At 44.0% G+C, this 25,558-nt stretch overlaps 1 protein-coding gene across 1 annotated transcript in view; it reads left to right on the forward strand.

Annotated features, from left to right (window-relative positions):
- The window catches only part of DHTKD1 (dehydrogenase E1 and transketolase domain containing 1), an 89,792-nt gene that overhangs the window by 1,654 nt on the left and 62,580 nt on the right, over nucleotides 1–25,558 (forward strand). The window contains exons 2-4 of the mRNA XM_088468765.1: nucleotides 1,378–1,533; nucleotides 12,994–13,205; nucleotides 22,034–22,228. Coding sequence (XP_088324891.1) covers nucleotides 1,378–1,533; nucleotides 12,994–13,205; nucleotides 22,034–22,228 — 563 coding nt within the window. The remainder of the gene's footprint in view (nucleotides 1–1,377; nucleotides 1,534–12,993; nucleotides 13,206–22,033; nucleotides 22,229–25,558) is intronic.

The raw sequence follows: 25,558 nt of genomic DNA on the forward strand, positions 1-25,558 counted from the left end.
GTGCTTCACCATCAAACAGTGTGTTTGCATCAAAATAATAGACGTTTGTCTTGAAAATGCCTTGAATTGAAAATGTATATGTTACAATTCTGTAACATATAGACCATTGTCATTTCTTCATTATCCATGCGGTACAGAACTCACATTGCATCATAAGGCAGTGCACATGACCCTTATCAACCCCAAGAAATTAGGTAACCTAGAAGGTGACATTTTCAGTGGCTAAAGGGGCACATCCACTAGCAGACTGTGAAACGACTGCACGTTTACGACATTGTAATTGTGCAGTCGTTTCACAGTCTGTGCTGTGCCCTACACTGAACGATTGATTGTTCAGTGTAGGCACCCTCTATCATCTGCGAACATGCCCAATCTCGTTATCGACAGATTGACTGGCATGTTCACCCGATGATTGATGTCAGAAACGACCAGCGGGAGCGTGTATCGCTGATCGTTTCCGACACAAAAGTGCACAATTACTCGGTATGTGGATGTGCGCCATTACAATGAAGATGACCATTACATTTTCATAGGTGTAGTTCATAATGATGACATCATTGACCTTTGGTTATTTTTGCCTTGGAATGCATCTTGTTTCATGTTATACCCAACACTCAGTTTCTCTTATAAATTTACAGCTGTATTCTTCTGGCTGTCATTGCATAGACTAGAATCTAGTTGGCGATCAGCAGTAGTAGCGGGAATATGGACTTTCCAGAATGAAACCGTGTTACTAGTATGATTTCCATGATGTAGAAACTTAGTACTAGAGCATTTGATTAGGCTGCACTTCAGTCTTTTGAACTCCAACACTAACTATCCTAGTTATGTAACACAGATTCCAGGAAACAAACTAGGGAAATGTCATTCAGTGTAATGTATTATATTTGCTTTTACACACGTTAATTGTACTAGTTTACAAGTCTAAAAGGTATAGGGTACATGTTATTTGTGAGATAAAGCTCTGAACAAAAAAAATAAATGTTATATATTTATTTATGTGATTGTCAAAAATATAAAAGTCTTGCAAAAAAAATTGTTTTCAAACGAGAATTTCCTTCAGAGAATTGTATAACCTCTTCTCGAAAAAGATATTAATTTTGAAATTCCATTGAACTCTGGAAGAACAAGATCACCCCATTTAACGTAATAATTGTGTGTATCACAAATCATTGGAAACAATTTGTTCAAAGTAGTTATGAGACTAATAATTTAACATTGTAGATTTAACTATTGCCTTGATAATTTATACTTTAAATAAAAAGAGATAGCAGAAAAATAGACACAATGCTTTAAGTACCAATGTATGCAGTTAATCACTATTATTTCTGTGTGTCTTGTAGAACATTTAATTTTCAGGCTATTTATGTCTTGTAGTGGATCATGGTTTGGCACGACTTGTCACAGCTTACCGGGAGCATGGTCACAAAACTGCAAAAATAAATCCACTGTTTCCTGATAAACCAGTGGTGGCTATGGTACCAGAAATACAGATGCTAACAGAAACACTCCATGGACCTTTTTCTACGGCAGGTAAGGCTAAACTATTTAGTTGTTACTGATCTGTTATAAATAAGAGATCCGTGGGAGATGCAGTTCTGCTATTTATTCTAAAGAAAGTAGGTTTTGTAACTGGTAGACCACTGCTTGTTACATTTATGGACTTAATCTAAGTACACACTGTGCAATAATTGGTCCCATCAGCCAATTCTCGGCTGATCTTTCCGATTATTTCACTGTGTGTACTCAGCATATGGTCATTCACAAACCTGTCGGTTCGCCTCCCAACATCAGAAGTGTGGCAAAGTGTTTGTCGGTCCTGATGATAGGATATCGTACCACAAATGCAATGTGTACATGATTGTCCCGACAAAGTGCATTTAAATCGTCACCTCATCGTTAATGTTTAGATAATAATGATAATTGTGTACTGTGTAAATCAGATATCCATAGAATTGTTTCAGCTAAGAGAAAAAAAAATATGGTTAATTTCTCATATCTGTCTTTTATGTACCTAGCTTAATACATATACAGGCCAGTGCAGAAAGTTTGGTTGGAAGCAAATGTGGTACCAATCCTAAAAAGGGAACAAAACCAGAACAATAATATACAGTTTAGGGAGAATTCACGAAGCAGCGGCTTCTGCAAGACGCTACTTCCCGGCGGGTTGCAAGTGAGTATTTTTAACGTCACCCGGAGTCACTGTTAAGCACGCCGGGCTTTACACTGACTGCGGGTGCCGTTTTAAATGTGGACCCCCAACCCGCTGGGAAGCAGCGTCTTACAGAAGCCCCTGCTTTTTAAATTCTCCTCTTTGACTTCTATCACGAGTAAATCAATTGAATGTTTTCTGAGGGATGTGATTCTGAAATATATAGTAGAAAATAATTTGTAACACTCAGTTCATGAAGGACTAGTCATGCCTAACAAATATTATTCATTCTTATAGAGGAGGTAAGTTAGAAATTGTACCTTGGTAGTGCAGCATACTTGCCTACAGTACTATTGAAAAACCATTTCGGGGAGATTGTGAAAGCACCACCAATGAGCACGCGTTAAAGTGGGCGTGTACTGCTACATCTGAGAGGCGTGTCGTAAACGTGACTAGCATCCAAAGCAGCTAGTAAGATCTATTTGTGTGTGTATGTATATGTATATATAATATTATATAGCTTCATAATGGGGTTGAGGTGCAACATTCAGGGAAATTGCTACACTCTTCAGGGAGATAGGGAGTTTGCTACTATTTCAGGGAGTCTCCCTTACAATAAGGGAGAGCTGGCAAGTATGTAGTGCAGCTGATATTATTTGTTTGAATTTTGCAGAAGAGTTCGATAATTTTCCACATAAATCTTTTACATAATGTGGAAGTTCTAGATTTAGAAACTATGGTAGCATTTAATGTACATATTTTTAGTGCTATGTGCCTAGGTGGTAGTAATTACTATGCTACTTGTATTTAAATGGAATACAGTTGAGGAAAAGGACTTAGGAGGAATATTTGTTGACTGAAATCTTCATGCAAACACAGTATTACCCTTGCATGGGTCACTATTATTTATTTACATTCATACAATTCTGAGTTCTCTCTTGCTGAACAGTGAATAATGTGAACAAAGTTCAAGTTCCAAGATCAAATTTGGACCCAATACTGAGAACTGGGAGTTTTGCATTATTGCGATTGAGGCAGGTGCTTGAAGATATAGAGGCTATGTTCAGGGCCGTAACTAGGGTAGTTCGACCAGTGCCATGGCATAGGGCACCGCAGGGCAAAGGGCACTGTTTGGGTCTGTCAATTTTCCTGTTTATTATTTTTTCTCACTTGTAGCTTCCTCTTATTTTATCCCCAGCAACTCCTGGCCTCCCCTATCTCTTCCCTGGCCCTTCCCCATGAGTCCATGGCCCTTTTTCAGGTGCACTAACTTATCTCCCTATTTAAAAAATGGTGGTGGGTGGGGGGGTGCCAATGCTTTCTCTGGCACAGGGCACCAAAAGGTCTAGTTACGGCTCTGGCTATGTTCCATTGTTTTAGTGGTAATAAGGCACTAATTAACAAAACTGCTACGATAGCCATCATCTTAGGAGGGAGTCCAATTCTGTGCATCCTGCTAAAGACCAGAAGTAAGGATGCTTATCAATCTCAACTGTAAGGCTCTTGATATCAAGAATCGTTCACTAAGCTGCAAAAATTTAGTTGCACAGTACAGTTTTTTTTTTTCTTTAACGCAACTGTAGAGATTTGTCCGCCATCCATATACTTTACATAAGTGCATACATCCCAATGGGAAGTGCTTCTATGCTGGATTGTGCACCAAAATGGGAATGTGCATGAAAGCAAATATAAACTGTTAATTTAAAAAAATCAAGCCTGATATGACTTTTGGACCAACCGCTTAGTTACAACTAAATCGTGACTAGGGTGCCACGCATACTGAAATAAAGGCTTAGCCTAGCTGGTGACCCCTCTCGCCAAGTAGTGTTGTAAATATTTTGTACTGTGCATTGATTGATTGGATGTGTTTTTTTTTAGAGGTTGTTTTTTTTTTTTTTTTAAGCTCGAGTTGTGTGCTCCAATTACTCAGTGCAGTGAAAAAAACTGTGCTGAGGGCTTGGGTCTTCGGACCCTTACAAGTTTGCTGTTCCAATATTACTAAATGTCACCAATTGGGAACTGTAGGTATTGTTTAACTGCTCATTCTTGTCCCGTAGAAGTGCTGTCTTTTACATGGGCTTATCAGGCCAACCAATCATCTAGAAACACGAGAAGTTGCACCGACCACTAGCTATTGACTTTGCGGGACTTCCTCTGCTAGTTGTCAGGCTTAAAAGAGTGCTTTGGAAAGCCTGACTAGTGGTTACACTACTGCAGAACTGGTGCTAAATTGTGCAAAGAACTGGACCTGCTAAGCCTCCCTGGACTTTGCTGCTTTGTCAAACAGGAGGACATTAGGCTTGGTTTGTGTCTTGCTGGCCAGTGTAGTGCTCAATAGGAATGTTGGCTATTTGCCCTTTAGAAAAGGGTCTCTGTGAGGGAAACTCCCTGGCTGTTATTAACTGTAATACTCCTGTGTGATTTTTGGAAATATAAATATCTATTTTTATATAAAATAAGGGTGCCTTTGCATCTTTCCAGATACCTTTGCATAAGTGATTCTGAACTTGAGGAATTTCATAATTCTGTCTCTGGCAGAAGAGCTAGGCTGAGTGGGCAATAGAACTGCCAATTATCCCAGTATACTACTACAACTTCTTTTCAGCTATTATGTGTTTGTAGTTTAACTGTTAAATGAGTTAAATCGTGGTTTGTTTATACAAAATACTACTCATAGGTAATGCATCTGGCTGGTGCAAAGTGTGAAATTAAAGCTGCCCAATTCTTTATTACTGCTAGTTTAGTTAATCTATAAATGCACTAAAGCCACCTTTTCATTTTTAAAGGAGGAATGGTTCAGTCCTTTTTATAGTCAAAAATTTCAGTTTGTGTGAAAGTGGATATTAACAAGTTTTTTTTGTTGTTTTTTTTTAGAGGTTGTTTTTTTTTTTCTTAAGCTCGAGTTGTGTGCTCCAATTACTCAGTGCAGTGAAAAAAACTGCGCTGAGGGCTTGGGTCTTCGGACCCTTTCCAAAAGGAGAAGGCCCTCATTTCTCCCCATCAACTCGGAGCCAAAAGAAAGAGGAATCTTAAGGATCCCTTTGCTGAAGCTACGGGATCCCCTTGACAACCCAGAGCCAAAAGGCCCCATAGGGGCAAGGGTCTTTGGGTTTCCATCCGCCGCAAGGTTCAGGGTCACCCCTCTCTGCCCAGGGTTGGCCCCTTTGGGAACAGATTCTTCAGCTCTCCCCGAAGGAGAGAACCTCAGATGATTTGGGGAGAGGGCGGCACATAAGGATCTACACCCAAAACCTCTCAAACGTTGAAAAAGAAAAACACATAAAACATAGAAAGGTGTGGTGAAGTGACAAAAAAGTGCAAAAATAAATACATAAATAAACAAACCCCAGCCTTTCAGCTGGGAATATAAAATTATCCTTGCCCCAGCCGTAAGGCTAGGGCAAAGAAAAAATGGTGCGACCTGAAAAAAAGTGCACTGTGCCAAGTGCCGTACTCCGTGCAGAGGTGCGGTCCATCACCACTGACTTTTCGGGCACCCCTAACTCAGGCAGTACCAGGGGTACATAGCACCTCAGGCTTCAAGCAGCCAGCCTCTTGGTTAGATCGCTTACTGGGGGGCGCCTTTAAACCCCACAGTGTACAAGGGCATCTACACTTGATCTTGGACAAAAGGCAACAAAGCAATTTAATTATTTAGATACAGAAGAGGCTGAAGAATTGATCAAATGTTATCAGAACTGATAAGTGGTTAAATCTGTGGATTGTCCTTATGACCACTTTGGCTCCTACTGAGACTTTTAAAAAATTCCTTAGCTCCCCTTACACTGGCTCACTTCTTATGTCTCCCATTTGTTTCCCACCTCCCTTTAGACTGTAAGCTCCATGGACAGAGCCCTCTTCCCTTCTGTTCTCATTACCCACTTCTCTTACACATCAGCTACACTCTAAACCTCCTCCTTGGTCTTTCTGCCTCTGGATTCCACACCTCTGTTGTTTTTGTTTCTTCAGACAACCTAGACCTGTTATCTGCACTTATGCTAATAGGTACAGGTTTCAGCTTATGCTATTTCCATTGCACCAGTGACTGTGTCGAGATTTGTAGTGCTATTTGCTACTTGTCTACTGTATTGTACTGTACTATTTTACCCTGCACTTATTATTTCGCTCTCTGTACAGCGCTGTGGACCACTTGTGGTGCCTATAAATAAAGTTAAATAATATCAATTTGGCTCTTAAGGTGCATACACATGGGAGGATGTGCTGTATGAATGATATTGGTGAAAGATTTCCCTAGAACTTCCTGTAGTGCAGGACAAACGATATTGGGTACACACTGATCGATATCTTTGAAAGATATTTTTCAGTGAAGTCATCCTGCCACATCTCTAAACAGGCAATTCTTGACGATATCGTCCAAATTGGCCTGCATGTATGGACGACCAAAGTTATCATTATAGGCCAGCGGGAGTACGCATCGTTGGTCGTTCACTGCATACAGAATGATATATCATTGAACGATATCGTTCAATTATATCGTCTTGTGTGTATGCCCCTTTACTGTACCAAAATATATACACATAACAAGAATTATTTTTACAAAGATAATTTATTGAATATTTGTCTCCAGTGTCTGACTGGGTCATGAAGGGCCCACCAGGGAAAGCAATGACGGTCATGTTGATGGGATGTGACCAGCCATTGGGTAGATGTAATCATTAACTGTAGGGACATGGTCATTCCACAAAGGAGACAGCATATTATTATGCATCCTTAAAGACATAGACATAGCAGTGCTGTGTATGGTACACTGGTGTCTGTGTACTCAAGAGCCACTGCACCACACAATATATGCCAACCAAAATAAAAACCCAGTTCAAACAGTAGTTTAAACTTTTGGCCCCATTTATCAACAAATGTTATTACCATGGGCATATTTCGTTTAGTATTGCAGTGTTACTAATGCATATGACACTGGTATTCAACATTATATACCCCTCTGGCAAGGTCCCGCTACGTCCCCCTCCTCGGCAGCATCCTCTACTCTGCTGCTGGCAGCCTATTGTCATCTGCATGCATGTCACTTTCACCAGGCAGATACGCGGCAATGCCTGGAACGCTTCGCTGAAAGTTTGTTGCTCTTGCCATAGATGGCGTAAGTGGTACAGTCACAAGCAGCGGTATTTTTAGTTTAGCGCTGTTAATTAAATATGAAAGAAGGAGTGCTAAACAGGTTATGCCTCGTTGTTAAATGGCGCCGTATGTCTGAGTCAAGCTGATGAAATGATATTATCACATGGTCCAGAAGATGCCTATTTGTGTAGGAATATGATAATGACCAATGTCCCCTCCAGCCCCCTTTGTCCTCTCCAGTCTCCTTTGTCGCCTCCATCCCCCTGTGCCTCCTCCAGTCTCTTGCGCCCTGTGCCTCCTCCAGCCTCTTGCCCCCTGTCTCTCTCCAACCTCCTGCGCTCTGTTAATCCAGCATCCTGCTCCCGTCATTCCAGCCTCCTTTCTTTCCAGCCTACTGCCCCCCATCACATGAACCTCCTGTCTTTCCAGCCTTTTCTGTCACCGCAAGAGTCAAACCCCTTCTCAAGCCACCTTCATCTTACCTTATTTGACAGCCTGCATTCTCTTCTTCGCACTCCTCCTTTTGGTGGTGCAATGACATCACAACATACGCCATACAGTGCCGAACGTGTGGAGAGCTGCTGGGTCTTAGTGCCTGAGCTTGTAGAAAGGGCCCAGGTCAGCTGCTAAGGGGGACTGCTGGCGCCCTCTGTGCGATCATTTGTGCCACGTGGCCAAGCCTCCCCCGGATTTGTACACAGACCCCATAGTACCCCGGCCTGTAGCGGCTCTCTGCATCCCTTAGTGTAGCCTGTAGGGACCTGCACTCTCTGCATTCTAGTATTGCTGCTAGAAGAGGAAAGAAGTGCACTATGGAGTGTTCATTACAGAAACCACCACCTCTAAGTTTCTTCTTTGAAAGTTTTAGTAGCACCCACATTTACTAATGCCTTTATGCTTTGTGCATTGTACTCTTAGGGATAGAACCACCACATTTTCAGCACACACCTTTCAAACTAGAGACACAGTTTTTTTTGGCAATGGCTTAAATTAGAAAAGTAGTCCTAAAGGAAACCATCTAGCTCAGAGGTTCCCAAACGCGGTCCTCAAGGCTCTACAACAGTTCAGGTTTTAGAGACATCCATGGTTGAGCACAAGTGATTTCATTAGTTCCTCAGTCAATTTGATTTAACCACCTGTGTTTAGCCATGGATATCTCTATAACCTGAACTGTTGGGGAGCCTTTAGGACCGCGTTTGGGAACCTCTGCTCTAGCTTACTGTCCTACAGTGTTGGAGAAATTTATACCTCTGCAATAGGTGCCTGCTATATGTATATTGTGTTGTTTACCCTGAAACTTAAATGAATTTCCACATAGTTTAGTAAACCTCTTATAATCACACAGATACAGTAATGTTTTTACAAAATGTTAAAAAATGATCCTTACCTGCAACTGGATACATTGTTGTACAACAAAGGTGGGGATTTGGTTTTGTAAGGCAAAGGCTTGAACTAGAGCACATCTGCCAAAATACTACATAACACATTTTTAATTAATAAAACTACAAAAACATAGAGAATCAGAATAAACACCAATGTGTCTATTTTAAATCAAGTAAACAATTTTGATAAAAGCATGAAAAGTCTACATCATTTTGGTACTAGTAGTGTTTTACACCTAAATCATTTCTCCACCCTTGTGTGTGTGATCCATGCACATAATGTTTTATTTAATAAACTTCATACATGTTATTGCGGGTGTGATATAAGGGAGAGAGACCGTAAGTAGATAGACAGTGTCTAGATCAGTGGTCTCCAACCTGTAGCTCACAAGCTACCGGTAGCTTGCTGTCTTAATTTTGGTAGCTTACCTAGCTGCAGTACTGCCGAGTCAACTAGGAGGAAGTAACCTGGGTGGAGCCACAGCGAAGCACGTCAGGTGATTGCCTCTACAGCAATCACCTGATGTGCTTCTCCGTGGTTCCACCCACAGCATCTACGTTAGGGCGCAGCAAGTGACTTCGCACAGCCCAGCCAGAAAATCACACAGCAGCCCTGCCTATATCTTTTGCTCCTCTACTGCAGGTACCTCCTTGGAGCCAGTAATTAACAGTGAAATGTGCCTGTGCTTACATTTTATTTACAAACTACAACAATATCACTGTAATAATTAAATGCATTATTATTTTCTATGAAACATTTTTTCATTTTCATTAATTGACCTTCAATTGTTCGATTAGTCAGATTTTTTTTTGTTCTACAATTTTAGTAACTCTTCAGGAGGTTTCATTTTTCTAAAATAGCTCACACCTCAATTAAGGTTGGTAATCATTGGTCTAGATAGACACCAGATGTCAGACAGTGAATAGTTAGACATGGACAAAAGTTCGACATGTAAGAAGGTCTACAGGGTCAGAAGTTTGACATGAAAATGGGCGACACAAAAATCGTCAACAATTTGATTCTCATTTTATTTAGCCCTAATCTTCACCCTAACCCTCCCTCCTGGTGCCTAACCCTAACCGTCTGGGTAAGTGCCTAACCCTAATAAAAAAAAAGTGTCGACCATTTTTGTGTTGAACATTTTCATGTCGAACTTTTGACCCTATTGACCATTTGTACCTGTTGACCTTCTTACATGTCGAACTTTAGTGTGTCTGAATTTTGTCCCTGTTGACATTTTGTCCCTGTCTAACTATTGACTGTCTAACATCTGGTGTCTATCTAGACATTGTCTCTCTAATTACTGTCTATCTATAGTCCGGGGACCCATTATTGCTGTTTTCACAATTAAATTTTTTCACCTTATGCAGGTACTGTAGTTCTTAACAAAAAAAATACAACATACACCGGTTATGAATGGGTATCAGTAGCAGTTGAGAGGTGTCTCTCTGGGGTAAAGAAGAGGAGGGTTTTTTGGGGACAGCCTTGCGTTTCAGAAGTTGTAGACATGTCCATCATGATAGCAAATGGTATTTTCTCGCACCCAATCAGTGATCAAATATTGTTAACAGGCTACTCACTATAACCAATTCCTCTTTAAGGCAAAAAATATTGCCTAGCATAGCATATAAAAAAAGTTAGTAGCGCCTATTTCATATAGAAAAAAGGGTAATAGTGCTAAACAATTTAATGACATATATAGATAAATAGCATATGGTGTCATACATTCAAGAAGCAGAATAGTAAAAATGAAAAATTCACAATACACTTGATATTGTCAAGATATAAAAATGATCACAGTTTGAATGTGGCATATAAAAACATGAAATCTCACCCACAACCTCAAATGTTGTATTGGGCCTGTTCACATACAGCATAAATGGGGGACACAGGGGTGTCAACTGGATTGATTTCCACTGATTGTAAGTCCTGGGTGCCGCTAGAGGTATGTCCCTTTAGAAATGTGATGAAACAAATCAGATGAATGGGTCCTCAGACTGTGCGGTATCCTTGGAAAACAAAAGTCCCAGTGTTACTGTAGATGTTGAAATCCTCCTGATTAAAGTCCTAATAGACCCAAAAGTTGGTTCAGGCCAAATGGATTCAATGTTCTGATAAGTCCACAATGACAATGATGGTCCCTGTGTAGTCCTAATGCATTTTGCTGCAACTAAGTGCAGCTTTATCAAAGGTGTCTAGTAAGTGTCTAAAATGGTGCTTTTAAACCCCTGTAAATGAGGCGGCTAATTGGCACTCAATCTCAATAAAAAATACCATATGCTGACAAATAAATAATATCAAACTTTCAATAACATAAATATGCATCTAAACAAATAATTATAGTCAGGAGGCAGACCTATTTATAATACTATAAAAGAAAAAAAGGAAATTAGTTGATTTTTGTTTGTTTATTGTCTAAATAACAGCACTTCCTGCATTCCGGTGTCCGGTCACATGATGTAAATAAAGGCAGATATAATATAGTCTACCCATCAGAATATTAATAAAAGATGACCAGTATTTTGTTATACCTAAAGTGGAAGAGAGAAAGGATGATTACATATAGTTTACCTTCCTCTATAAATTTGTATAATCCCATCAATACGATTGGTGGTGTCCGCTACTCTGGTCACGTATCTGAATCACGCGGACATGTAGCGGCCAATCCACAGTCAGTGGTCACGTGATTCACAATGTGACCTGACAGGGTGAGGTAGGCAGAAATTGCCAGTCTGATTAGATGTCCATATCACACGATCAGATGCACGATCACCTGATCCACAATATAACCCATCCACGATGGGATTCTGGGATATGTAGTCAATGGATACCTCTATTGGACAAGGGCAATCATGCAATGATGGTCACATGACTCGATATGAAACAACTGTCCCTAAAAAAATTGGGGACAAACTTCTAAACTAGTGAAATTGACTCTGGAGGGGTTCCCAAGTATGCGGCAGGTGTTTTCTAGAATGCGGGTGGTTGCGGAAGGTGGATTAAAAATCATTTTAGGGACTTTAAATTATGCTTACACCCATTTTCATGTACCCCAAATTTGAAGGGACTAGTTATTTTTTTTTTAAAATAAAGCTAAATGCTATTCTTCACCACTTCTTCAAAGACACATTTATGCACCTGTCGCTGCTGTTTAAAAACTCCAATTACCTTCAGCAGGCCAAATCGGGGGTACCCATAGTGATCCCCCATGTCAGACCGTATTTTGGGGGGTGACAGCATGATTTGACCAAAAAACTGACAGGACTTTTCGATACTTACCTTTCCGCCGGGTCCCGTTTTCGCCGATTCCTAATTGAATACGGGGATAAGCGGGCATGCGTCCGATACTTTATCCCCTGCAAAATGGCGATGATGGCGTAAAGTCCGACCTTGGACTTATCGCCTCAAATTGAATATGGCCCTAAAACTGGAACAAGAAACATAGGTGGAGGAGAACAACATGACAGAACCTAAAGCACATCAGAATTTACCACAATATCTACAGGAATTCAAGATCTATTGTTTCATTTAGGCCTTCTGGATAAAGTGTTCCCATCACATGTATCCAATGTGCTTCACACATACAGAGACTTCTATATCTTTCACACCCTCTAAAACTACTTGGAACATGTTCTAGTCCCCTTAATCTCAATGCAGAGCGGTCTAGGAGAGAGCCGTGATACCCCTCAAATCTCTCTTAACAACGTGATCCACATATATTAAGTAATTAGCACATCAGCACTGTATACTCTGATTGCCACCAGCAGACCCACTGAGGTTTTTAAGTGATACATATCATCTTAGCTGATGGGCTATTATTAGGAGGATATTTGATATCGAGATTGAGGGGATATATTGATTTATTGCACGGCCGTGATTGATCCTATTTTCCTAAATTATTTGGTGAATGTTTTTATTTCATGTTTTATTAATAAATGTGTTTTGTGTTTAATAAATTTGTTATATTTATGTGAGTTGGAGAGTATTTACCTTTTATTGAAGTTGAAATAGGCACTACTACATTTTTCTATATGCCCAACATTATGTCTCCAAATGAGTGTGTGACTGTGTCTCAATCCAAACAAGTTGAATATTTGGAGGTATGTCTATAATCTGTGCATAATAATATACCACCCACTTTCCCCAACTTGCGCACTTTTGGGATTATTTGCAACGGGCAATGGCTCCAATGACTGATTAAGAATTGTGTGGAAATGGGTGCTTTCTTGGAGTTATTGCTAAAGTCTATTTGTTCGTTTTATTATGACGTTCCAATCCCTGTACTGTAGTAGAACATTGACTGAAAAGTGCTGGAGAGTCTCTCACATTTGAAACTTTTAAGATTTAATTGTAATATCCATGAACAGGGTTAATTAGTATTGGAAAGGAGGAAGCAACACTTGAAGAGGTCTTGGCCTACCTGGATCACATATACTGTGGAAAGATTTCCATTGAAACAAGTCCGTTACAAACCTTAGAAGAACAGGAATGGTTTTCTAAAAGATTTGAACAGTTGAAACAAGAAACATTTTCCACAGAAGAGAGAAAACATTTGGCCAAACTTATGCTGGAATGTCAGGTAAAGCCGGTATTTGTGTGACCTGGAAAAAGTAAATTATCATGCCAAATTATCTTATCTTTCACAGGAAACCATGTTATGTAACATGATGTGGAGGTTATGTAATAGGTTCTGAGATTACCGAGTTGGCGTGATTTCGGTGAGTTTGTCACTAATTTAAAGCGGTAATCAGTTATAAGACTGGTTTTACCTTATAACTGATTGCTGCTTTAAATTTAGCAGCAAACTCGTTGGAATCACGTCGATTTCGGAATCTCAGAGCCTATTAAATAATCCCCCATATTTTTAAATATACAATGGTTTGCAAAATTATTCAGTCCCCTAAAAACATTTGTCTCTTTTACAAATTACTCTTGCATAGATTGTTCCAAACAGTATTTTATTGTGGACCAGAAGGCTCTTAAAGTAAATGTTCAAAATCACAATTCATTATTTACCTGCAGATCTAAAAAAATAAAAATAAATAACTGAAAAATGCTGCTTGCATAAGTATTCAATACCTGCTAACTAGCACTTTGTAGGGAATGTAGTCGGCATGCCGACGGACTATATCCTGGTGCCGGATGCCCGACAGCAGTCGGGTTCCTGGCTCCAGAATATCGACTGTTAAGTATAGAGGAGTTAGGTTTAGGCACTAGGGGGAGGGTTAGGAACTATGGGGGGAGGGTAAGGGTTAGGCATCGGGGTGGGGGAGGTTAGGTTCAGGCACTAGGGGAGGAGGTTAGGGTTAGGCACCAAAGAGGGAAGGGTAGGGAGAGGGTTAGCATACTGACCAACAAGTGGCAGTATGTTAACCCTGTCGGGATCCCAGCGTCGGGATTCTGACTGCTGGGATCCCGACTGTTGGCATTACATAACAAACCCCTTTGTTGAAACCTCTCTTGCTGCAATAACCACTTTCACCCTAATTTTCTACCAGGTTTGCAGACCGTTTGGGAGTGATGTTTACCCATTCTCCCTTGTAGATTTGTGCCAGGTTGTTCAGATTGCTTGCATGACGCTTGTGGACTGTAAGTTTCAATTATGTCAGAGATTCTTAATTGGATTGAGATCTGGACTCTGACTTGCCCATTGTAGAACATTCATCTTTTTGTTGTTCAACCATGCCAGTTTTGCTTTGGTTTTATGCTTGGGTTTGTCTGAAAGGTGAACTTTTTCCCAAACTTTAGTTTCCAGCAGACTGAAGCATTTTTTCGTACAGTATCTCTTTATATTTTACACCATCCATCGATCCTTCAATTTTGACACTGTGCCCAGTCCCCTCTGAGGAAAAGTATCCATACAATATGATGCTGCCAGCCCCATATTTCACTGTTGGGATGATTTTTGGTTTTGAATTGGGGACAAAAAGTTCAAGTTTCTACTTCAGTGTCCATAGGGTATCCACAGGATTCCTTGGGGTATAGGCGATGGCGGAGACATCAGGCACCTCAGAGTTAAAGTTTTCAGCCTCCCAGGATGCTCTGGGGTCGCTCTCCTATACCCCGCCGCCAAGTCAAGGCATCTCAGTTTCATAGGTGCCTGGCTCGGAGTCGGATCACCGTATTCAGAGGGGGGCTGTTAACAGCTCCTGAAGTTATTTCAAGGCAACTTTGCTGCACAAGATGAGCTGGCCAGCATAGACAGTCATCATGACGTCTATTCTGTCGCTCCTTCACCCCGCCGGACTAGAACGCCGGTACTGATCCGGGGATGCTGGTGGGTGTCTGGGGTTCCAGCTAGCGGTGTCCTCGGAATATCCCTGACTGTGGCTGGATTCATGGGGGTTCAGGTAAGCAGCGGGGTACCGCAGAGGGTTCCCGCCTATTCACAGTCATTATTGTCCTCAAGCAGGGGGCTCCCTAGGGACAGGCTGTGCGTGGAGCAAGGTACTGATCCTGCGCCTTCCACTAGACCACCAGGGACAGCGGGCTGCAGCAGTGTGGTAATGCTCCAGAGTCCCAGGGGTTAATAGCATGCCAGGGGAGCGCACCTTCCCTGTCTCACAGCCGGTGCCTCCCCCGCTGCACAGTGTCTGTCCACAGCGGTCTGACTGGTTGTGTCAGCGCTCCTCCCCCGGGCCCGCCTCCTCTCAGCTCCTCTGCGGCCATTTTTAAAGAAGTGACAAACGCTGTTGGAGTTTGATACTGGGGGCATCGCGGTCCGGGGTCCCCCGCATATCTCTCCTCCGATAAGGTCAGAGTATGCTGCACTGTTTCCTACCAGGCTCTGGGTCTGCGAAATTGATCATAGAGCTTGTAGTGCAGGTGATTTATTTCTGCATTGTATGTGACTATATGCTAGCGCTGTCTGACTGTACTTTTCACTTCTGACTGTCAGCCATTTTACTATCCCTGTTCTTTCTCTGCTAAAGCCCTAGCGGTGCGGTGTTGCAGGGTATTCATTACCTCACAATAAAAGTATTTTTCTGTGTGGGGAGTCACATACACTCCGTTTGCACTCATCATGTCTGGGAGTGAACAAGAATATCTTCTTCAGCTACAATGTACCACATGCAATGTACAGTTAGCGGAGGGAGATGGGAACGCTGAGGGATTACGTAGGGCATGTTATGCTTAATCACGCCTGATTTCTGTCACTGCACCTGTGCAGGAACCGCCCCGGGCTTCTTTTGCTAAGGCACTTACAACCCTTGTGGGCCATTTGGCGACGCCCCCTACGTTTCCCCAGATGGGGTTATCGCAGCAGGCGGTGGTCTCATCACCTATGCAGGGGTTCCCCAGGCAGTTGATGGTACCTCAGTGTCTCCCGGTTTCGCCCCCCCAGGTCTCGCAGGAGCCTGTGTGGGTGAATTCATTGTCCAACACGGTACAGCGCCTGACGGACGTTATACAGGGGGAGTCACCATTGCGGCCTTCTAAGTGGCCTTTAGTATCTCAGACAGCTCAGTATGATGATGATGATGATGATGATGACATGACGTCTGATGATGGTGAGATTATTGACTTTTCAGACCAAGAGCCCCTTTGTGCTAAGGAGGCGGAGTCTAAATCTAAAATATATACACCTGGGCTTATACGGGCAGTCCGTGCGGCCTTGGTTATTGAGGATGAGTATCCCCCGGTGGCTAAATCCAAATACGCCTTCTTTAAGGATATTAAGGGAGATGCCACTGTATTTCCTCTATCTGGTCAGTTAGTTGAACACTTGGAGGAGGCGTGGAAAAATCCGGGCAAGCGTTTCCAGCCTCAAAAACACTTGGCCTTTGCATACCCCTTTGCGGATTATAATTTTTCCAAATGGGAAACTACTCCACAGGTGGATTCTCATGTTACACGCCTAGTGAGGAGTGCAACATTGCCCATGCCCTCTGTCCTCCTTGAAGGATGTTACGGATCGCAAGGTGGAAATATGCTTAAAATCCATTTATTCCCTTGCTGGAGGGGCTTTCAGACCGGCTATGGCCGTGTGCTGGGTGGCCAGAGCCATGGAGCGCTGGGCAGATAACTTGGAGGCGTCTCTGGACACTGACTCTTCAGCTGAATAGGTGGAGTTAGTGGGCAATCTCAGAGACTCAGCCACGTACATTAATGAGGTAGCCTTAGATATAGGTCTCCTCACTTCCAGAATCTCCTCGGCGGCAGTAGCGGTTCACTGCTCCCTGTGGTTGCGCTCTTGGAAAGCGGATGCAGATTCCAAGAAGGGATTGGAATGCTTGCCCTTTAATGGACAGGTCCTGTTTGGCCCTGATCTGGACAAAATTGTAGCCATGCCGGCAGCAGCTAAATCTGCGTGTCTGCCATCGGCTGCAGTCCCATCAGGGCCTGGTACTTCGTCCTTTCGGCCCTATAGGTCCAAAATACAGTCCTTTCCAAGACAGTCAGGGGCCAGGAAATCTGCCAAGCCAAAGAAGCAGGCTTGGAGTACAAGACGTGCTACTCCCAAGTCGGACGATAAGCCTTCAGCCTGACTGGATGAGCCTCCCCTTGGGGGACCCCAGAGTGGGAGGCCGACTTCAGTTCACCCAGTGCTGGTATCTGACTACCACAGACACTTGGGTAAGAGAAGTGGTCTCTCGGGGGTACGCCACCTCCTTCCGCTGAAGGCCTCCCAGACGGTTTTTCACCACAGGCCTTCAGTCAGATCAAGACAAGGCCCTGGAACTCCAGAAAGTGTTGCACTCTATGCTCCAGACTGGAGTTATAGTGCCTGTTCCGTTACCCCAGAGGGGAACGAGATATTACTCCAATCTCTTTCTGGTTCAGAAACCCAATGGGTCCTATCGGCCCATCCTCAACCTCAAGTCCCTCAACAAGTCCTTGAGGGTTCCTCGGTTCAAGATGGAGACCCTGCGTTCCATTATATTGGCAATGGAGCCTGGGGATTTTATGGTGTCGTTGGACATGCAAGATGCCTATCTGCATATCCCTATTATCTTCGAACACAAGCAATTCCTCCTGTTTGCAGTGCTCAATCGACATTTCCAATTCCAGGCACTGCCCTTTGGTCTGGCCACTGCGCCTCGAGTATTTACCAAAGTTATGGCAGTCATGGCGGCCCACCTACGGATGCAGGGGTCCACTTGTTACCCTATCTGGAATACCTTCTGTTGTTAGCAGGGTCTCCAGAGATACTTCAGGGCCATCTGCAACTGACAATATCTGTGTTGCAGAATCACGGCTGGTTGATAAACTGGAAGAAGTCCTTCCTGGTTCCCTCACAGAGGATGCCCCACCTCGGAGCCCTGTTGGACTCCCAACATCAGAGGATCTTTGTGATGGAGGAAAAGATCTCTGCATTACAGACAAGGGTACGCAGTTGCCTTCAGAGTCGCCGAGTGTCTGTTCACTCAACGATGAGGTTACTGGGCTCCATGGTGTCTATGTTCGACATGGTGGAACAGACCTCTGCAGAAATTGATCCTCTCCAGATGGAATGGGTTGCACCATCGGATAAAGACACAGACAATGGTGCTTTCTCCGGAGGTACGTCTGTCTCTGGCCTGGTGGCTACAGACGGCTCATCTGAACAGCGGGCGCCCCTTTCGGGTTGCGAACCGGGTCCTTCTGACAATGGCCGCCAGTCTCCGAGGCTGGGGAGCAGTGACAGGTCCACACTTGTTCCAGGGAAGGTGGACACCGGCAGAATCTGCGCTTCCAATAAACATCTTGGAATTTCGGGCAGTATTCAGAGCTCTCCAGCAGGCAAGACATGTTCTCCACGGAAAACTCGTGCAGGTACAGTCGGACAACGCCACCACAGTGGCTTACATAAACCGCCAAGGAGGAACCCGAAGTCAGGTGGCACTGACAGAGGTGTCCCACATTCTGGCTGGTGCAGAGGGCAATCTCCCTGCCATCTCGGCAGTATTCATACCAGGAGTCCTCAACTGGGAAGCAGATTTTTTCAGCCGTCAAGACGTGCATCCAGGGGAATGGTCTTTTCACCAGGAGGTGTTTCAATTCCTGGTGAACAAGTGGGGCCTTCCCGAGATAGACCTCATGGCCTCCCGACACAACAACAAGCTGCCTGTGTACAGGTCAAGAGCAAGAGACACGGAGGCTCTTCTGGTAGATGCTCTGTCGGTCCAGTGGACCTTCCAGTTTGCGTACCTCTTCCCTTCGTTCTCCCTTCTTCCTCGAGTGATTCGAAAATTCAAGCAAGAAGGAGGCACGCTCCTGTTGATGGCTCCAGCGTGGCCCAGACTTCACTGGTACTCAGATCTTCGGAGTCTCTCCATAGACACTCCGAGGCTGTTGCCTCAACGTCCAGACCTGTTATCTCCTTGCCATTACCCGGACCTGGGTCGTCTGTCTTTGACGGCATGACTGTTAGACAGCCCTCTTAAGGTCCAGGGGTTTTTCCAGCTCTGTAGTTAACACAATGCTCAGAGCTCGGAAGTCTGCTTCTGCAAGAATTTACCACAGAGTGTGGCATACTTTCTTTGAATAGTGTCGTCCTAGAGGCTATGATCCTCAGGTGTTTAGAATATCCAGGGTTTTGGCTTTCCTACAGGCAGGCTTAGATCACGGTCTTCGCCTTGCTTCCCTGAAGTTGCAAGTTTCTGCCCTGTCAGTGTGGTTTCAGCGTAGGTTTGCTACTCTTCCTGATGTCCTCACCTTTATGCAAGGTGTACTTCGCATTCAGCCTCTCTTTGTTCCACAAGTGGCTCCTTGGGATTTGGCTGTGGTCCTGAGGGCTCTCCAAGGACCGCTATCTCAACCACTGGGCTCAGTGGATTTAAAATGGCTTACAGCTAAGACTGTGTTTCTTCTGGCCATTGCTTCGGCCAGAAGGGGTGTCAGATTTGGTGGCTCTCGTGTCGCCTTCCCTTTCTGATTTTTCATAGGGATAGGACGGTGCTTCGCACTCGCCCTGCTTTCCTACCTAAGGTGGTGCCTTTGCTGTTCAGCTTTGAAAGACGGCCACGTGGTCTTCTGTCCATACCTTTTGTGAGGTATTATGCATTTGATACCTTCGCCTCTCGGGATGCTTCCTTCGGGCGACGGATTCTCTTTTCTGCACAGGAGTGTCCCCACCTTTAAAGGAATACTGCTTTGGGACATCCCCAAGGTATCCTGTGGATACCCTATGGACCCTGAAGTAGAAAATATGAGATATGGTAAGAACTTACCCTTGTTATCTCTATTTCTACGAAGTCCATAGGGTTCCACAGGACTCCCACCCTGTTGCACCTGTACTGCAGATGGGCTTTGATTTGGTCACCGGTTTTTCCGTCTCCTTCTGGTGAGAATGTGATTCTTGTGTGTTCCAGATCTTTCTTCTCCCCCTCCGGCCTATGGCTTGTTACGTAACTGAGATGCCTTGGCTCGGGGCGGGGTATAGGAGAGGGACCCCAGTGCATCCTGGGAGGCTGCAAACTTTAACTCTGAGGTGCCCGATTTCTCCGCCATCGCCTATACCCCAAGGTATCCTTTAATTTTCTTAGAATACTCTTTGGTCTTCAGTTTCACAGATTTCCTTCAATTCACAGTATGACCGTTGTTATTTGACTTAGAGGGTCTATTATCCGTAAAAGCTGACCTTTTTAATAATGCACAGGTAGAGGCTAATTGAAAGCCAGTTGTTAAGGTAATATATATTTATCTGTGTAAACTGGGAGCTTGCACAGCATTGTGGTTGAATACTTATTTTATTTATTTATTAAATCTGCAGACACATAATGATAATAATATGGAGTTTGAAAAATGAGTCAAAGAGCCTATTAGTTCGCAATAAAGATACTGGGCCTGATTCAGAGCCGTTCGCTATTTGTGGTCGTTCGTTCAAAAACAAGGGGTGGCTATTCAAATGATCCGTTCGCAAATTGCAGTCTGTTCCCACCTCTAAGTCTGAACGAGCGAGCAAAACATACGCTCGTTTATTTGATAAAAACGCCCCCTGGCCGCACACACCATACGTCATGTCCGCTATTTATTAGATTAATCGAGTACATCGTACAGCGTATGAACTGCTCGCTATTCTTGTGGTTGGTGTTTTCAACCGCTATTTTGCGAGCAGTTCTGAGTTAAAAAAAAACAAGTGACGTGGTCAATGACGCTGCTGTATTAATTATGCACTCCCTTAAAACGCCCGTTTTGACCTTTAAGCACGCCTGCGTTCGGATCTCCACTCCCCGTTTTCAAGCACCTTCCCCTGTTACCACCCACATACGCCTCATTCTGTCACTCAAAATAGCAGGCCCTCGCTATATTGCGTACCAACGATTTTCGACCGCACTGACTGGTTTGCGCATGCGTACTAAAAACCGTACGCATGCGCAGATGTGCGAACATCGCTCGGAACGAGCGTACTGCCGCTAGCGAGTGGCTCTGAATGAGGGCCACTGTCTGGAACGTTCTGTCTTAAGTTTAATTTGTAATACAGAGAAATCTGTTTTTGCAAGCCACTGTAGGTTTAAAACATTTTTCTTGTAATGTGCTGTTTTCTACCCTATAGATTTAGCATTAAATTAAAACAGAATTTTGTTGGTTATTTAGGTTAGTGTGAGAGTGCCTAGAGTGAGGTAGATAAATTGATTTGTGCTCATTCATGTGCAAGAAGTAAGATGGCGTGACCATGTACCCTACTGCTGGTGGCCCAGAAAGTTCCAGGACCCAATAGCTCTTCTGGCCGTCCTCTATGATCGTACTAAGGGCCTGATTCAGTGGCGCTTGCTATTTGCGAGCGCTCGCTCTGAATCGGGGCGGATTTAAAAAAAAAAAAAATCCACGTCCAGGCCGCACGCATGGCTGTGGATGACCACCAATAGCTTTTGCGAGCAGCCTGGCGATGGTCGAGATTATCGCGACCATCGGGCTTGCGGCGAGACCCTTGTGATAGGGTCTTGGTTCCCGCAAGCCTGAGTGAACTTCCTGCTCTAATAGAGCAGGAAGTCCACTACTGACATCACGAATTATGTCAGTAGGGCCGCCCACAAACAGCAGGCGTTCCTTCGGGAACGTCTCCGCTTGTCCAGCCACCCCCCCCTCCCCGCCTACAAAATGGGGCGAGCTGTCGATCAACATCGACAGCCACCCTTTTTTGTAGCGAGCCCCGGAGTGGGTGAAGTTCTCACTCGCTCCGGGGCTCACGTGCGCACTGGCCGACCATCGTCCCGCTTGCATGCGCTATGCATCTGGCCCTAAGTGTGCTTGCTTTCAGTATACATGACTTTGTTTTTATCTTGTCCCTTAGTATGGATGTTTGTTTTATCCTTCGGCTGTTTCAAGGAAGAAATAATTCACAAGTGTAGCCTTAGTGAGAGATGAAAAAGGAATGACATCTTGAATATAAATTTAAATAGCAATGTATTGATGTTTCTTAGATCCTTTAAGAATTAAGATATTGTAAAATGTTTACATACATGTTGATCTTACTTTGCACAGGAATTAGATCGTTTTCTGGCTACCAAATTTTCCACTGTAAAGCGGTATGGAGGAGAGGGAGCAGAGAGCATGATGGGTTTCTTCCATGAGATGCTCAGAATGTGTTCTTCCAGCGGTGTGACAGATGTGATTATAGGAATGCCTCACAGGGGGAGACTCAACCTCCTCACAGGGCTTCTTCAATTTCCACCAGAGGTAATTTTGACATACTTATTATTGACATTTATTCTGAATATTATTTTGTTTTGTTTGTACAAGGCAACTACAGATGTGTCCTCATACAGCTAACAGTTTTTCACAAGAAGCATTGCACTACTTGGGCACTCCGCCATTGGTAACGATTACCGTAGTTTGGTAGTTTTTCTCAAATTTAACGTCTTAGTTGCATCGTAGTCGCACACATATTCACTTAGTGTTCTAGGTATTTAGGATTAGCATTGATATAAAATTGCAGATTAAGCATAATGATTTGTAGTAGTAGGCATGGCACAGGTCACCCTTATCGGACATCTGTCTTTTTCCTTTCTACACATATTAGCGAATGACTCCCACACAAAACCTGAAGTTCCAGAGTCAATATTCAGGGTACCCGTCCAATGTATTTTCGTCAGTATGTATGACCGCCGGATGTTAGCCCGGCAGTTCAAATCCCGACGCCGGCAGCCCGATGGGTGAAAATCCAGACAGCACAAGCAAGTATCTTATCCCTCAACCCCCCCCCCCCAACCCTTACCCTCACTTAGGGGTGCCTAACCCTAACCTCCCCCCCTAGTGCCTAACCCTAACCTCTCCCCGTTAGTGCCTGAACTTGAACCCCCCCCCCTCCCCGCACCCTAAACCTAACCCTCCCGGGGGTGCCTAACCCTAACCTCCCCCACTAGTGCCTAACCCTAACCTCCCCCCCTAGTGCCTAACCCTAACCTTCCTCGGGGGGGTGCCTAGCCCTATATCCCCACGGGGGTCCCTAAACCTAACGACCCCATCCCCAGCTAAGTGTATACTCACCCCTGGCAGAGGACGATTGGTCCAGCGTCCTCTAGGCGTTCCGGCGTCGGTATTTCGACATCTATGTTAAATCTCTTGCCAGGATTACAGTGTCTCTGTATGATATGTCAGTCACTGCCATGCTCTCTGTACGATATCAGTTGCTCTTTATGATATGTCAGTCAGTCCAATGCTCTATGTATCATGGGTGTAACTACTATAGGTGCAAGGGGTGCAGCTGTTTTGGGGCCTAGATCAGAGTGGGGCCCATCTTCATTGTCAAAGTTACACGTGTTTTATAAATTTTTCACCATTGGCTGGTACATAGGGGTCCTTGCAAACTTTTGTTATTGGCCTTCAAATACCTAGTTGCGCCACTGCTCCGTATATGTCGTTCACTGCGATGCTTTCTGTATGATATGCCTGTTGCTGCGATGCTCTCTGTACGATATGTCAGTCACTGTGATGTTCTCTGCAATATATGTTGGTCACTGCGATGCTCTGTGATGGGTGAGGTAGTGTAGTACAGTCAGCAATGCTCCATTTGAAAAGTGTAGATACAGAACCACAGAACAGATGCAGCAGGCGCTGACACCTTAATGTAACAGTACCTGCATGTGGCTAGCACTACTGCAGAGCTGCCTCAGCGTCCAGGGCTCTACTTACCGGAGCAGGCAGCGGTGCAGGCAACGCTGCACGCTAGGCATGATAATGATGTCATGGGTGTAGGGGGCGGGATCAGCCACCAGTCTTCGAGAATGGGGAGCTGTGGTCCTGGACAACCAATTCCAGGGGCGTTGGTCTAGTCAGGAATCTCTCTTGCCGATCAATGTTCTTGAACTGATTGATTGTTGTTTACAACGCACTGTTAGCGGCAGCTCCCCTGTTGCTGGGGTTGCCCAGCTGCATCTTACAGTGGGCAGAAAGACACATAAAGGCCATCTACGCAGTCTTCGTCCCACGGATGGACAACTGGGAAGCGGATTATCTTCGCCATCATGACCTTCAACCTGAGGAATAAGTTCTACATCCCGAAATCTTCTTGCAGTTGATACGCCGTTGAGGAAGGTTGCAGATGGAACTCATGGCCACCAAGAACAATCATCAACTGCCTCTTTACTGCTCATGGACCAGGGACACAGAGGTTGTCGGGGCAGATGCCTTGGCTGTACAACCTTTTGTACCTGTTCCCTCCTTTTCCACTCCTTCCACGAGTACTCAAGTGCATCAAGCGTGAGTCCACGATGGTCACTGTGTTGGCGCCAGTTTGGCCCCATTGGGCCTGGTACTCTGATCTCCTCCTCCTTCTGGCATACGATTCATGGCCACTTCGGCTGCGGTTGGATCTTCTTCAGCAAGGTTTATTTGTGTATCCAGACTTGCATTGGCTATGTTTGACGATGTGGCTGTTGAGACCAACATCTTAAGAAGACATGGTATTTTTTTGCTGCTTTTTGTTGAAAAGTGACTCTGATCTGGTCTGGGACAAAAATTTCAGTGTCCTATATTTTTGATCTATCGCTGCCATCTAGTGGTGAAGGTGCTGTTTGCTTAAAATATATACCAGAAAGTAATTCTGTAACATATCTCAATTCACCATATGTGTTTTTTTTTTTTTTTTTTTAGTTACAATTACCTGCTGTAATTGGTTTTGTCCTAATGTAAATTGGGTTTCTATATATTGATGCCCCTCAAATATCTGCATACTAAATGTGTTTTTACAGGTTATGTACAAATATTATACTATGACTTGAGAATCTACTAAGGCGAATTCCTCTCAACCAAAAATGACACGATCCAAGTCTTCAAAGTCTTCAGCATCCTCTTCTTCCCCGAATTCACCAATGACCTCTCCAGACACCCCCCCCCTTTATCCCCTATAGGAGATACACAATCCTCTATTGTGTTAGCTGCTCCGTTGGCAATGGCGGCAGCTCAGGAGATGTTGTTCGTTATTAAACCCATAATGGAGCAACAATTTAAAGATTTTCGTGACACTATTACTAATGTGGTTTCTCAATTGGATTCACATTCCAAACGCCTCGATGCGGTGGAACAACGCATGAGTGACGTGGAAGATACTTTAATATCCCTGCAATCCTCCTCCAAATCTCAAGGTGATGCTGTCAGATCTCTGATTGACAAAATCGATGATCTAGAAAATAGGAATCACCGTAACAATCTTAGATTTATAGGGATCCCTGAATCTGTTAAAAGGCAACATTTATTAGAGTATTTGCAACATTCACTAACTGTGGCCCTTGGCATTACATTATCAACAAACCCCATGATAATTGAAAGGGCACATAGATTGGGACCTGAGAGATCGGCTAAAGGTTCATGCCCACGTCCTGTAATTGCTAAATATTTCAATTATAGGGACAAAGAATTGATTCTTTTAGTGTTCACTCTAGCTCCGGCGGCAGGCAGGGCGCCGGAGCTAGAGAGGGCAACCATGTGTACGTCCGAAAAGGGGGCGTGGTCATGAAAAATAGACGCGTCCCCTTTTTGTCATACTTGGGGGCGTGCCCGGCACTTACA

Source organism: Taudactylus pleione, unplaced genomic scaffold (assembly GCF_031769625.1).
Source record: "Taudactylus pleione unplaced genomic scaffold, aTauple2 ptg000086l, whole genome shotgun sequence".
Taxonomy (NCBI): domain Eukaryota; kingdom Metazoa; phylum Chordata; class Amphibia; order Anura; family Myobatrachidae; genus Taudactylus; species Taudactylus pleione.